The 16,589-nt window shown below is 36.7% G+C and overlaps 1 protein-coding gene across 1 annotated transcript in view; it reads left to right on the top strand.

Annotated features, from left to right (window-relative positions):
* Nucleotides 1-16,589, top strand: part of egg (SET domain bifurcated histone lysine methyltransferase eggless) — a 625,200-nt gene that overhangs the window by 480,773 nt on the left and 127,838 nt on the right. The window contains exon 22 of the mRNA XM_090414562.1: nt 7,172-7,368. Within this exon, the coding sequence (XP_090270688.1) occupies nt 7,172-7,368 (197 nt within the window). The remainder of the gene's footprint in view (nt 1-7,171; nt 7,369-16,589) is intronic.

Here is a 16,589-nt window from a genome sequence, read left to right as displayed (position 1 = left end):
GCTTGGACATAACTTCTCTATACACTAATGTCCCAACAGATGAAGTCCTAACATTACTCAAGGACAACTTATCCAAAAAAACGTTAGCCTTGCTTACACATTGCATCAGGTCCAGTTACTTCAAATTTCAAGATACTATATGCAAGCAAAATCATGGACTGGCTATGGGTAATCCTTTATCCCCTGTGCTCGCAAATATTTACTTAGAGGATTTTGAAACCAAGGCTATCTCTTTCTTTATTTTAACACTTAAAGTTCGGAAATGCTATGTAGATGATGTCTTCATTATTTGGAGCCATGGACATGATTCCCTTATGGCTTTCCTCGAACATCTCAATAGCCGACTTCAAAGTATTAAGTTTGCTGCCGAGCTTGAAACGGATAATTCCTTGCCTTTTCTTGATGTCAAACTGACTCGCTCTTCTGGTAAACTCAAAATATCGATATATAGAAAGCTCACACATACCAACAGATATCTGCATGGTTAGTCCTATCACTTCCCTCCTCATAAGCTTGGAATAATTTCCACCTTGGGACACGTTCTCTTCTGGATGACCCAAATGAACTTCTTACAGAAATAAACCATCTCAAAACTTCTTTCAAAGTTAATGGATATTCCAAGAGAATCGTTGAAAGATTCCTTCATAATCCTCCTAGACATCACTCAGAAGTAACAAATAGATTCAAAGGCAATATATCTATTCCTTACATAACCTTGTCATCATCAGCTCAAATACCCTGGTGTATATAAAATATTGTGTGATTGTGATATTCCTTATTTTTGGCAGACAGACAAATCTGTCGAATTGCATATGGAAGAACACGAGGGACATTACTTACAAGAGACAGCGAGCCAGTGCATTATCAAGTGATATCCTTTTCTCGGCTAATCCTAATGATGAAAACCAAAGTCACAAAATCTGCTGGGAAAAATCTACTAACATCTTCCGTTGCAATGATGAACTAGAGAGAAAAATCGTGGAATCTAGAGAAATCATCTTCAATCCTGTTCATGTAAATAATAACTTGAGCTACAACCTTCCAGATTGTCATTCAGCTGTAATCATGTACTGGCGTTCACGAGATGCTACTAGCATGCACTTTCCCAACAATACAACTAACGAAAGAACAGCTTTAAATACAACCACAACAATTTAATGTCAATTATGTATAGTGACTCTTTATGATGTTCATAGTTTATTTAAGCTTCAGTGTTTTAGTGTTTTTTCTTTTTTCTTTCTTTTATAATGTCACCTGATGAAGGCTTACTTACAAGCCGAAACTAGTCGTGTTCTTATATTAAAACCTTTTTACTTAAATCTCGGTTCTAGTCATTCAATTCTTTATAAAAATATGTATGTTACCCGAGTTAATGATCATTCTTTCATATATATATTAATATATATATATATATATATATATTTTTTTTTTTTATATATAAAAGAATTAGGGTATGTCTCAGGGCCTTGTTAAAGGATACCATGAAGCTGATCAGAATATAAATTTATTATTCTACTTCTTAACAAAGAATTGAGCTAACATAGTTTGCTGTGTATTCTGTTTTTTTTTTTTTTTTTTTTTTTCCATACAACTAACGGTATGGCCCTGTTGTCTTTTCTACTCTTCTGCAAATTTTACTGCTTCTCTCTTCATCAGAATCAGCCTCTAAGCATTGCTGCTTGAAAACTTCAGTTGTACGAAAAATGTTTTCAAATTGTTTCTGTGAAATCTCTTTGGGCTTGACTATCAATGGTTAAATTTTCTTCATATTATTCAGGATCTTCCTTCTGTGCATCTAAATTTAGTAGGTTGGAATTATTTAGTTCCTCAGAATGAGATTTAATTAATTCTTGGATTAACATCCATTGTTATCATTGTCAATCTCATCAAAACCCAGTTCTTGTCTGATGTTGGCAATTTCCTTAACAACATTATCCATTTCATTTGAAAAACCTCTAAAATCATTTGCACAATGTGGAAAAATGTGCTTCGAAATGGCTTGCATACATATTGCTAGCAGTAATTTCATTCCAAGATTGATGAATATTTTCAATAGCAGATTTAAAATTAAATTTCTTCCAGAAGTCTATTAATGTCATAGAATTCTCTCCAGATGTTGCTTCTATTGCTTGTTTAAATGTTCTTCTCAGGTAGTATGCCTTAACGGTTGCAACAATTCCCTGGTCCATAGGTTGTATGAGTGACGTTGTTTTTGGCAGTAAAAATATCACTTTAATGTTCTCAGTCAATGAATCAAGAGAAGTAGGGTGACCAGATGCATTGTTCAAAACAAGCAGAGCTATAATATCATTTGTATTTCATTTGCAAAAATTCTCAGCTGTTGAACGAAAATAACTTGTGAACCATTTTCAAATAAAGCTTTAGTAATCCATGCTTTCTTGTTAGTCTTCCAAACAATGGAGAGGAAAGCTCGATTAATGCCTTTGAGGGCCCTGGGATTTTATGTTTTATAAACTACCATGGGTTTTAACTTTAGATTACCTTCGGCATTGCCACCTAATAGAAGAGTCATTCTGTCCTTTGCTACTTTATAAACTGGCTAAGATTTCTCTGATATGGCCAGTAAAGTCTTGCAAGGCATTTGCTTCCAAAAAAAAAGGCTAGTTTCATCGACATTAAATATTTGTTGGTCACAATAGCCTCCTCCTTCCATAAATTAATTAAGATTTAATTATTTTATTAAGATAAAATAATTAAATCTTAATTATTTTATCTTAATAAAATAATTAAGATTTAATAATTATAAAATCAAAATAATTTGCAGCCACCTCCTTATCTGCACTTGCAGCTTTGCCTGTGATTTGAACATTATGTAGGCTTTTTTTCTTCTTGAAGCACTCATTCCACCCAGTTAGCATGGAATTTTTCTTTTCCATCATTGATAGCCCTTTCTTTCAAGGTTTCAAAGAGACTTAATGCCTTTGATTTAATAAGGTCAGTGCTTAGTAGGGTCCATTTTTGGTTACAATTTTCCAATCCACGTAGAAAGAAATCTCTCTAATTCAATCATTATAATACTTTGATTTCGAGTGGTCTGCATGCATGATGAACTTGAAGCAGCTTTACCTTTCTCTTTGCATTCAGCAGCCTTGCTTAAAATTGCTCTTATAGTTGATTTACCTATTTTGTGTTCTTGTCCTATCTTTGCTCTGGACTCAGCGTGTTCATTTTTCTTTATTATTTCAAGTTTTTCTTCCAATGAGATTACTTTTCAAATCTTTTTCATATTTCCACTTTTTTGCCCACTAATTGTTTTATTCATGGTTAAAAGTTGGGAAAATACTTTAAAATAAAAAAGTAAGGTAAACAATTGTAAAGGAGGGACAGGATATGAGCAAAATGCTATATAATTATCAGACGACATACATTCTGGCAGTAAATTGGGAACATAGTGTACATGGAAATAGTGTACTACTGTATGCCATTAAAAAATAAATTTTAAATGTTTTAAATCGGTAACTAAATTATTTCATCCTGGTGAGTGATTTTTTAAAATAGTTAGCCATAAAAAAATGTATTGATAGAAATTTTTTAAAATCTGTGACATTTATTTTTAAGGTGTATATAAGTGCACTAATCTAATTTTAGAGGCCCATTAATTGAATTTGGGTATAGAAAATAAAAAATGGTGCACTAATTGAAAATGCACTAATCGAGGGATTGCTGTGCCTCTATCCAAGCAAAAAGTTCCTTAGTAGCTACATGTGTACACACCCTCTATGGGTGATCCCTTATGCTCTTCCTTTTCATTATATATCAAACTCACATTGAGTGATTACAAAATCTATACTGGAACAATACTATATGTGGGCAAGTGGCTAAAGAAAACGAATGAGCCTGTTAATGTTTTTCTTGAATAGCTGCAGATTGTATTCATTTCGGAAAACATTATGGAAAAGGCTGTCCCAAACAACAGATTTCTTCCCTCCTCTTTTACTTTGTGGTGTTGAGAATTTTCTACATTTAACCGCTACCGTATTGAGGTTAAGGTGGTTAGCCTTATGCCTCCTGGTGTGTCCTATGTCTGTAGATACTTGTGTTCACGGGCCGATTTGCCTGTTCTGGGGAACAAAAAACCCAAGTTTCTGGGTGAAAAAACTCCCTATCTCTGTATGAGACTGGCTAACTCACCTTTAGTCGAAAGAGACCAGATAAAGGTTCCTCATGTCATGATAGGAATTGAACCCAGTCTTTCCGACCAAGGGGTCTTCACTGACTGAGCTACCGAGGCTCGAGAACAGATTTAGAAGAAGATTGGATAAAGGAAGAAGATTGAAATAGTGATTTGAACTGTTTATCGATGTCGACTAGAAGCTAGTGTTCTTACTTGCATAAAGGAATGTGGAGGAACGATGGTGATCAGTTTGGTGGAGCAGTATCCATAAAATTACGTGTTAAACATAATGCAGAAACAACACATGTATGAGCAAGTGATTGCAGATATTTGTCTTTAAGTGGATTACTCTCTTATAGATATAATCAAGCATTCTTATGGAGGTTTGTGTACACCATCTGATTGTGAGAACACTAAGGTTAGCAGATGTGGGATATGTAAAGCATTAGGAGTTATGTAGGAAAGCAATAGTGTTCTTCTGAAGCAAAAAAGAGAGAGAGAATATTTACAAAGTTTTTGTGGAGACTGAGAAGACTATGGATGTTTGTTGCATTTCAACCAGATGTGAAATAGGCTTGATGTGAACATCAACACAGGACGAGAAAAATTGACCTTGTCTGTTGATTGCAACATAGTCAAAAGTGGATGAGAGTAAAATAAGCTGTTTCTTCTGAGAAGTAAGACAGGATTGTGTATGAAAGCATTGGATTATCTTCACCCCCACTTGTGACTTGTAGGGAAATCAATGTTTAATGCATTGGCTATGAAATTTCTTGAAGCTTGCGAGTCATTTGAGTACCACCAGGTTTCTTGAATGAAGAAATGCAATAGAATCTAGTGTCGTCAGCAAAACTTCAGCTTCAAACTAGGATTTGAAGTTAGTGACAGGTCAATTGATGTATAGAAGGGAGAGTGTGAGTGAAAGCATGAAAGATGGAATTTTAGGAAAGCAAATTGGCAGGATTTTTCACAAGAACTGTATAAAATAGTAAGATGGATACCACCTGTGAGTGAAAACTATAACAGATTCATTGGAGCAGTCATATCAACAACAGAGAAGTTCCAAGGCATTTCCGAAAGGAATACGTACTTGGCTGGAATAAAGACTGTGAAGAGCTATACAAAGTCTATTTAAAATCTGGTGACTGTGACATAGCTGATGAATTACTCCAGAAGCTTGATAACGAGTGCAGAGAAAAATGGATAAAAACTACAGAGGACTTAGACTTAAAAAAATCAAGTAGAAAAGTATGGAGCCTATTAAAGAAGTTAGGTGGAAGTAACCCAGTCACCCGTAAAGATCCTTTGGTGACTCCAGATCAAATTGCCTGTTGAATAACCTTGCTGTCTAGAGTCTCTTGAGATCAACACACATGGGAGGTTAAAGGATCACTCAGGAACTTATGACCAGTGCAGCTGACAGTTCTCAATTTTCAAGAGAATTTACCACAGATTGAAATAACTGAGGCCTTAGAGGAGGTTAAAACTGGCAAAACATCAGGCTTTGATGGTATTCACCCTGAATTCTTGGTTTACTGTGAAAAAAATGCTCTTCAATGGCTAACAAGATTCTTTTCTCATATTTTAAGGATGGGAAACTTTCCAACAGCCTTTAAGAGAACCAAAATAATAGCCATATTAAAACCCAACAAGCCTCAAGATTAAGCAGAGAGCTATTGCCCAATTACACTCCTCAGTTGCTGTTATAAGCTCCTCGAAAGACTCCTTAACAGAATTGGGTCAAAAATATCTGAAGTTATCTCTGTGAGCAAGCAAGCAAGCTTTAGAAGCTGATACAAATCATACCATTCCAATCCATCATATGACTTATTGGTAACATGCTTTCTGAAAGGCTCTTTCAAGTGGTACTGGGAAACAAAATGATCAAACTAAGAAAGCTAAACAATGGGCACCTGCAGGGTTCAGTATTAGCACCAATCTTATTCAACTTATATACATCTGATCTACCAACAACTAGGTCAAGAAAATTTGCTTATGCTTATGATATAGCTCTAACCACCCAACATAAGAACATCAAAGTAACTGAAGATATTCTCACAAATGACCTTAGAACCACTGGGGAATACTTTCATAAATGGAGACTAACACCAAACCTCAATAAGACCAAGGTTAGCTCTTTCCACCTAAATATCAAATTGACAAATAGGAAACTTCAGGTCAGCATTAACAACACAAAGCTGCAGCACTAAGATTTCCCTAAATATCTGATCAGTGTTACCTCTTTAAAAATCAGAACCTGTAATATCATCATACAAAGACTGTGGTTCTACATGGGGTTTTTCTGCTAGTACACTGCGATGCTCAATGTTGGGCCCAGTCTACTCTGCAGCAGAATATTGTTCACCACTATGGCTAAACAGTCCTCATATCAAGAAAATTGACAAGCAAATTAATACAGCAATGAGGACAATAACAGGCTGTGTCAAATCCATTCCCCTCTACTAGCTTCACTTTGAGCTTCCATGTCACCTATGGAAAAGCTTAAATAGGATACATACAGGACATGGTATCTGCACAGACAGCTTACACAAGTATCACCTACATCCCAATGTGACTCTGGGATCACAAACCAAACCACCCATCACATTGTGGAGGACTACAGCATAAGAGCCTACCCTAGTAACATTGAGAGACTTGAGGCAGATCGATCCTTCAGCTCTTGAATGGCTAGCTGAACTAGATTTAAAATTTTAGTGACTTTTTTTTTATCTGTTATTTATTTGTATATGTACACTACCTGTCTCATTTATATTGTCTGCACAAGTATGTATTTATATATTCTGATGTCATGTGTCTTTTTTATTATGCCATATGCTAAATAAATAAACAGGCTCTTGTGGATAAAATTTGCAACATGCGGGTTTACTTCTATAAATGAGCTAAAAAAAAAAAAAAGTGTGAGTGATGTTTTTCAGTGTAAACTAAAAAAAAAGACAGGGAATAATATATAAGTAATAAGTAAAAGTTTTATTAGCAGTGAGTATTATGAAGACTAAAAAGGGCTGTTATTCATAGGAGCAAAGGCAAACTTGATAAATCAGTTTGTGGAGAAAACAAATTAAGTGAAAAAAGGTCTGTCAAACCAAGTTCTACTAGTATGACAGAAGCATGGTTAAAATCTATCCACTCTGAAGATTCTCTTGCTTTGAAAAATGAACTCTCTGCAAAAATTGATTTTGATTCCCAAGATATAATGGAAATAGGAAACTCAAGTAAGTTTATTTATTCATTTTCTTACCTAGATAAAGAAAAGTCCATCATTAAGTTCATCTTAGTCAAATAATTTATACTTAAAATGAAATTAATTGAAATTGATCAGAGCTTAAGAGAATCTAACATTTGGCATCAGAGAAGCCTTGATATTGCACTATTACTACTTTAAAAAAAAAATAAAAAAAATAAAAAAAAAACTGCCTAAGTGCAGAAGCACATATGTTTGCCCAACAGTCAAACTGTTGGTTTTCACTAGAGATCAGCTACCAGCTTAAGAGGGCAAGAATTCTCTGTTCAGTAAATACGTGAGCAATCCCATGCTGGGGTATGTATTGAAAAAAGTTGTATTTTTATAAGAAAAACTCTTGGTAGGTGCATATAGAGGATTCACTGGCCTGGCTGCTGTTTCAAACTATTGGTTCTTATCAGAGATGCAGAAACCTTAAGAGGGCAAGAACTCCATGTCTTCAATACCATAGCATTCCTATGGTTTTGAAGACAGGGATTCTTGTTCACTTATTTGGTGTGTAAATTATAGTATTGCTGCAAATGGGAGATGTTCACAGCAGATGATTAGACAGTGCAGAAAATAATGATTTTTTTAAAATTTAGTTTTGGCCAGTTTGTTGTGGTTTTTATGAGTGTGTATGATAGTTTAGTTTTTAAGAAAATTTCTATAGTTCAAATTATACTAGATATTGTTGGTATGATGCCAGTGCATGATACAACAATGTTGACCAAGATGTCTTTTGCTAGGCAAGTAAGAGGTGAAGAATTTGTGAAGAAAAGTGAGAATAGAGAATGAATATGAAGGAAATGTTTTTAAAATGAGTGCCATTTGGATGGAAAGAACAATATATGATAATGAAGCAGAGAATTTTAACAAAAGTCAGAAAAATGTGTCAGAAAGATTGAACAGTGGTGTATGAGAAGAGCAAAGAGGACTTCATGAAAAGAAATAGCACTCTTACATACAGTCCTTCACAGAAGAAAGCATGAGATTGAATGGTAGCAAAAATGTCAGGTGATTGGTCAAACTGAGAAGAGACAATGTAAGAAGCAGGAACATATAACAGTGAGAGAAGCAGAGTAAGGTGAAAACTTTTTACAGTGATTCTATAATAAGAGGAGTATTTAACAATAGTGTGACTAAATCTTCATTTCCTAGTGCAAAAATTCACAATATTGGTGAAGTCAGGATGTGCAAGAATTGTTGTTTTGACAGGCACTAATGACTTGAAAGGTGAAAAATATTGTGTGATAGTGGGCATATGGAGTTATCTGAAGACGTGAGAAGGATTGCTGCTGTGGTATGATAGAGTTGATGAGGAGAATCAATGATTGTAACTGAATCAATGCATGTAATGTGCTGAAGGCATGGTGTGTAAATTGTAGACAATTTGGACTGAATTTGAAGAATGGAAGAACTTATATAATGATGATAGGTTGCACTTAAATGGATTTGGAGTTAGATGCCTCAAGAAAACATTGTTCACTGAGATTATGGAGAAAAACGAGTTATTAGGAGGAATGCAGGCGTCTAAGCACCCATGAGGCGCGTGGATATGAGAATGTGCAAAAATGTGAAATCTAGTTTCTAATTGACAAAAATTGAATGGATATATTATAGTACCAAAAATATCAGGAATAAGGTAGCATTTTTGGCATTGGTTGGTACCTCAGCAAAAGTTAATCATTTGTGAGACTTAGTTGACAACAAATATATAGTTACAGGAATAGAATATGAGGGGCACAATATTTTCAGGAATGGTAGGGATTAGAAAAGGAATACTGATGATGGTAGCAATGAATTGCAGTTGATATGGGTAAGACATTATCAGAAAGATGGAGATGTGGAAAGCAACTCATCTGAGGAAATTTAGTGTGGGATACAGGCCAATGAGACAAAATATGCAGTTGGTTTGCTGCCCTAGGTAAGTGGGTGCAAAGGAAGAATGTGGAAGAGACATGCATAAGCAAATTACCATGGTGAGTGCAGGTCAAGTAATATTATTGGGGATTTTAACTGTGGTGATATAGATTGGACAGAAGAAAATGGAATTTATCCACCAAGAGGTAATTACTTAAAGGAGGATATTATTTTGCTCTTGTTATTAATGTCAGACAGGTATCCAATTTTCCAGTTTATATTGTTTATTATTATCACTGATTATTGACCTGGAATGGTCCAGTTTGTCAACAATTTGCAGAACAGATAGGCCTGCAACATGGTATCCTGTCACAGTGTCTCTTTCAAGGACTCTGTTAATTTCCCTTCTCTCAGCTATATCATCCTGACTTCGGAACATATTCTTCCAATTTATACCTGCTTCAAATACGTGATTCATACATTCTTACATGACATGATGCACCTTGCCTATGGAGGCATCCATTGACTTCTTTCCAAGCAGTATGTGTGTGTGTGAGGAGTATAATGGGAAGCAGAATCCATTAGAAAGCACATGCCTGTCAAGTGCTGTGCTTGAATTAATGCTATTTAATTTGCACATAAGGGATACAAAATGATTTGGAGAGAAATATTCAGTTGTTTGATGATGGTACAAAATATGGTCATGAGATATGCTTGATAATTTAGCTGTTTTAGCTGATCATGTAGGTTATTGCATCCTCTGATTCCTGTATTGTTGCTTAATGCCATCGTGTTTCTTTATCAGTTCTTCAGTAGTTTGTGTTACCCATTCCCTTTGAGTGGTTTGTATTACCCATTCCAACAGTAACAGCAAAAAAACTTTGATTTTGGTCTGCTACTTCATGAATAGATTGTAAAATGAGTGAAGCTCAGGAGTAATTCTTCAGCATCATCATCAAATTCCTGATATGTACCCTGAAGGGGTGTACAGGATATGATATCTACATGAAAAATTTACATTGTTACTAACTTCCTATCTAAAATTTTCCTCCAAATCAATCTGTTACTCGTCATGACTCCAACATTATCTGATCTTATATTTCTATTGTCTAAGGCACTTTGTACCATATCAGTCCACCTATATCTTGGTCTTCCTCTGGGTCGTTTTCCTGCCAACCTGGCAGAGAACACTTGTTCTGCTAATCTTTCCTTGCCCATTCTGTTCAGGTGACCATACCACCTGAGATTAGCTCTGCTAACACATTCCTGGATGCTGACAATGTCAAGTTCTTTCCTAACATCCTCGTTTTTAATATGATATTGCCATTGATGCCATCTGTTCACGCCTCTAATCTTTCTCAGGACTTTGTTCTTTGGTCAAGTGTTTTACTTCTGACCCAGCTCTCAGATCCATAAGTTAAAACTGGTTTGAACACTGTCTTGTATACAGCTAATTTAGTGTTCCGACTAATTTCTCCCTTATTCCTTATGCAAATAAATATGGCACCTGTGCGAAGGAAAATGGCGGCCAGTAATGAAGGTTCGCCATCGTTATCAAAGAATGGTAGCATAAAAGAAATGAGTCAGTGTACTAGCTGTGAAATGTACGCTTTGCGGAGTGCGGTCGGAGTGTGGTTAGATGATAATAAAGGATTGAATGTGTGTAGAAAATGTAGGGAGAATGAGGAATTGAAGTGTATTTCGGATCGTGAGTGTGATATTTTTGTCAACCTTCAGAATGAAGGAAATAGGGATATGACAAGAAACGGCAAGGTTGTACATGAAAATTGTGAGAGTGTGAATGATAGTATAAATGGTTTCTCAGAGAACAAAAAAGATGAGATAGATGCATTGAGTGAGATCGCATTGTTGAATAGTGCGATAGAAAGAGCAAAACAGCAGTTAGAGTGCATGAACAAAAGTAGACTGAATGAACCAACCAATAATAAAAGGTATGACAGGAAAAATAGACGTATGAATGTGAACATGAACAAAATGAAGGATAGAGTGCTGTATGGAGACTCGTTAGTACAAGGTGTGTTAGTAGAGGATTTGACAAAATCGTACCAACCTGGTGCGACCATAAAGGACGTAACTGCATCTATTAGAGAGCAAAAGGAAAGGGTGAAAGAAATTATTATTGTGGCAGGTACGAATGATTTGAAAGGAGATAAAATGGAAATGATAGAAGACCTGAATGAATTGTTTGAGGTAGCAAAAGAAAAGAGTGAGAGAGTTAGAATGATTAGTCTTTTGCCACGGTATGACAGTGAAATGTTTAAAAGGAGGGCTATAATTGCGAATGACTTTATGCGTGGGTTATGTATGACGAGTGGTGTGGAATTTGTGGATGTGTGGAGTGAGTTTGATGGGCGAAAGGATCTATATAAGATGGATGGCTTGCATTTGAATGGTTACGGTGTAAGAAGACTTGAGAAAGTGTTGCTGAATGTAGTGGATGTGCAAATTCAGGGAAACTAGATTTGTTAGGGGGGGGGGAGTAGAGATACAGTCCTTATGGAGGCAGTTGAATGTAAGAATGAATATAATATGCCAGAGCAAATAAGGACAACAAATCTGAGTGGGATAGTTGATATAAGGCATCAAGGTAGGGTTGGGGCTAATGGGGGTCTTAAATTCATATACACTAATACTAGGAGTATTAGGAACAAGAAGGAAGAGTTTTTGGCTATGGTTGGCACTTCCAGACCACAGGTTATAGGTATTAGTGAAACATGGCTGACTATAGATGATATAACTAGTGGGATTGAATGTGATGGGTATAGTGTGTTCAGGAATGACAGAGAGAATAAAATGGGGGGAGGAGTATTGTTGATGATAGCTGATGAGCTCCAGCCAAGGAGAATAGAAGTTGAATTGCAGGATAGAGAAAAGAGCACATTTGAGGCCATTTGGTGTGAGATTGTGGCTAGCAGAACTAAATATACAATTGGGTGCTGCTATAGACCAGGTGATGGAAAAGATGGTGGTGACAGTATGCACAAGCAAATAGAAGAAATGGGTGGAAGGAGGGTGATTATTATGGGAGATTTCAACTATGGTTGCATTGATTGGAGTGAGGAGAGGACACACGGGAGGAAGGAACTGGATTTTATGCGGTTATTAAGGGATAACTATCTGCGACAGCATGTAATGGAAAATACTAGGGGTCAGAGAGTGCTTGACCTAGTAATTACATCTGAGGATTTGGCTGTAACAAATATGACCACATTGCCACCAATCGGTGAGAGTGATCATCGGGTCTTAACTTGGGAGGTGGCTAAAGGTGTAGAATTTTCAATTAAGACAGGGTACATGTGGAATTATCGGGCTGGAAAGTATGACAAGCTTAGGAGTTTGATTGGTTCAGTGCCATGGCATGTACAACTGCAAGGACTAGAAGTTGATAGTGCATGGGAGGTAGTTAAGAAGTGCTTGCATGAAGCAATGGCTGACTGTATACCTAGAGTCCGAATAATAAATCAAGTAGGGGTTAAATGGATGAATAACACCATTAAGCTTGAGTTGCAAAAAAAGAAACAACTATGGAGGGAATTTAAGGAGAAGGGTGACCGGCAGGCACATGAACGGTATAAAGCGCAGGCCAGAAGGGTGACGAGTGTGGTAAGAAAAGCAAAAAAGGATTACGAAAGAACATTGGCCATGCAGGCTAAAGAGAATCCTAAACAGTTTTTTAGATATGTAGCAAGTAAAAGGAAAAATGTACATGGCAGATTGATTTTAAAGAATGCCGATGGTAGGGAGGTAACTGAATCAGTTGAGATAGTTGAGTTACTGAGTGAGCACTTTGCAAAAGTATATCATCCAGGTGGTGACATTGCAGAAACGAATAAACCAGTAAATTATACGGGAATTGTGGTTAATGAAGTGGAGGTGAGTAGTCTATTGCATAACCTCAATGTCAATACATCTGTGGGATTGGATGGTATACCAGCTCGTGTTGTACGAGAAGCAGCTAAAGAATTGTCAGTACCCTTGACCATTTTGTTTAATTTGAGTCTCGGGTCCGGGTTAGTCCCGAGCAGGTGGAAAGAGGGGAAAATAGTTCCACTGCATAAAGGTGGTTCCAAGACTGCTGTTGTAAATTACCGACCGATTAGCATATCAGGAATCATTGTCAAGGTCTTAGAGAAATTAGTCAAGAAAAGAATACAGGATTGGATAGATGAAAATGGGATATTGTATGGGGGACAACATGGTTTTGTGAAGGGTAGATCATGCCTCAGTAACTTGCTCACGTTTTATAACACAGTGACGGCTGAACTGGATAGGGGTAATGGGTTTACAGTGATACTACTGGACCTTGCCAAGGCCTTTGATAGGATACCACATGGAACCCTAATCAGTAAACTGGAGCAGATGGGTATAGTGTTGGGTGTAGGTATGGATATAGGGTTGGTCAGATGGATAAGAGGGTGGTTGAAGGAGAGATATCAAAGAGTGGTTTATTCAGGAGTGGAGTCTAAAAGACGTCTTGTGACTAGTGGAGTGCCACAGGGCTCTGTTCTTGGACCACTGCTTTTCAATTTGTTCATCAATGATATTGGAAAGGATCTGAGAGGAAGTGTTCACTTGTTTGCTGATGATGCAAAGTTGGGTAGAGCAATTGTGAGTGCACAAGATGTCAAAATTTTACAGGATGATTTGGATAGTTTGGAGGACTGGGCTAGGAAAAATGGATGTCAATTTAATGTGGCAAAGTGTAAGGTTATGCACTTTGGGGTGAAAAGAATAGCAGCAGTATATCGCATTAGTGGAATCATACTCCAGGAGATTGATGAGGCCAGGGATTTGGGAGTGTTGGTGGATAGGGAGTTGAAGTTTAGGGGGCACATTGCAAAAGTAACTAAAACAGCTCACCAAATTACTTGGCTTATGAAAAATACTTTAACATGCAGAGACGAACAAGTTGTTGTTCCTCTGTATCGAGCCTTGATAAGACCCCATCTGGACTTCTGTGCCCAGCTATGCGCACCAGGGTTTCTTCGTGATGGGGAGGAAGTGGAGAGGGTCCAGAGACGAGTGACCAAGATGATAGCAGGTCTGTGGAATGAACCTTATGAGAATAGGTTGAAGATTTGTGGTTTGCAGAAATTGGACGATAGGCGAAGGAGGGGTGATATGATTGAGACATTCAAATTACTGAAGGGTTTTTATAAGATTGATCCAGAAGATATTTTTGAAAATATGACTGGTGGTGGTGGGAGGACTAGGGGCCATGCATGGAAGCTGGGCAAGAGCATGGTTGACAAGGGTGTTAGAGCTAGGTTCTTTACTTGGAGAGTGGTAAATGAGTGGAATAAGCTTCCAGAGTCTGTTGTGGGTGCTACGACCGTGAATGAGTTCAAGGCAAGGTATGATAGATACTGTGTGAATGTTGAATAGTTGTTCTTGACATGATGTTAGGGCCTCCCTCGATGAGTCTGTCGACTCCTTGGAGTTTCCCGGAACAATAATAATAATAATAATAATAATTTATTCAATTGACTTCCCACCATACCAGCTTTGCTGATTCTGTTGTCTATTTCTATATTTAATTTACCATCTTCAGTAAAAATCGTGCCTAAGTAGCTGAAATGTTTTACTTGTTCCACATGTTCTCCATTCATAACACAGTTGACATTTTCAATGATTCTGCCTATTTTCATTGTCTTTGTCTTTTTATTGCTGACCCTGATACCATAACTATTATAACAGTTATTCAATTTAGTCAAGGAATCTTGCAAACTTGTAGCGGATTTATTTAGAAGTATAACATCGTCCGCATATCTCCAATTCTGATATCATGTTTAATACCACTTTCCTTCATAATGTGATCCATATGGATAATGAATAACAGAGGGGATATGTACATCCTTGTCTCAGACCAGATTTAACATTAAATCATCTTCCTGTACTTCAATTCTAACTGCTGACTTACAACTGAAATAAATATTAAGTATTGCTTGATATAAAGCCCTATCGACACCATATAACTGTAGTGTATTGAATAGCTTCTCTCTTGGCACCTCGTCGTATGCCTTTTCCAGATTGATGAAGCTTAAATACAGATCTTTGTTATATTACCATGCTTTCTCAACTGATTGTCGTAAAGTGAAGATCTGATCCTGACAGCCTCTATTTGGCCTGAATCCAGCTTGTTCTTTACCAAGCTTTTCTTCCACAATTCTTCTCAACCAGTTTTTCAAGTATACTGGCATAAATCTTGCTCAGAACACTCAGTAGGGAAATACTTCTGTAATTCTCACATTCAGTTTTATACTTTTGGGAATTCGTTCCTCTGTCCAGGCTTTCTGAACTATGCAGTGCAGCCACTGTAAGACTTTTATACCTCCATACTTCAGCATTTCTGGTCGAATATCATCTACTCCTGCTGCCTTTCCACATTTCAAGCTTTTGATGACTTTTTCTGTTGCCTGTTGAGTGTTTTTTACCACTGTATTAATTAGAGATCACCTTTATGATCTCTAATTCCTTTTACAGCATACTGTCCTCCATTTCTAAGCTTCTTCAACAACTTCCAGAATATCTTCAACAACTTCCAGAATATAAATATCAAGATATTCCAGAATATCTTGATATTTATATTCTATGTTCTTGCCAAAGTCCTTCCGTGACTTTTGTTTAGCTAATTTTACAGTGTTTATATTTCTTACATTTGTCTCTGTTTCTCTAAGAGCAAACGCTGCCTTATTTGCCAGGAACTTTTGATATGATTTCTTCTTTTCCTTCACTGCCTCTTTAACTTCCTGTGTCCACTATGGAGTTCTGATTTTTCTATCCTTGTAGACAACCTCACCACATGCCTGTCTGGCTGAAATCAGTCAGGATTTTCTTCAAGGTTTGCCACTAAATATCCAAGGTTTGGTTCTTCTTGTTCTCAAACTCTTTCATTTTCTCTTCAATAATCTGTGTATTTTAGTCTACAGTTCACATCTGAGAGCTGCTCAACTTTTATTCACTTTAAACCTTTCTTACATGCCTTTCTTTTCAATATGAAATTCAGTTTTATCCTGCTCAATACTAAATAGTGATCACTGCCAATTTCAAATCCTCTGTACACTCTGGTGTCCTGCACCAGGGAGAAAACATCACTATCAACAATAACATAGTCAATGAGACTTTTCTTATTCCTTGCCTCTTCTCCCCATGTGAAATTGTGCACATTTTTGTGTTGGAACATGGTGTTAGTAATAACCAGTCCATGTCCTGAGCAGAAATCCAACAGGTATTTACCATTATTATTAGCTTTGCTCTTTTCTCCAAATTTTCCCAAAACATTTTTGTATGTCTGACAATCATTTCATACTCTGCTGTTTAGATCCCTAA

This window comes from Typopeltis vanoorti, chromosome 25 (genome assembly GCF_054136105.1).
Source record: "Typopeltis vanoorti isolate ZY-2024b chromosome 25, IOZ_Tvanoo_1.0, whole genome shotgun sequence".
Classification (NCBI taxonomy): Eukaryota; Metazoa; Arthropoda; class Arachnida; order Uropygi; family Thelyphonidae; genus Typopeltis; species Typopeltis vanoorti.
This window is presented reverse-complemented; position numbering and strand designations above follow the sequence as displayed.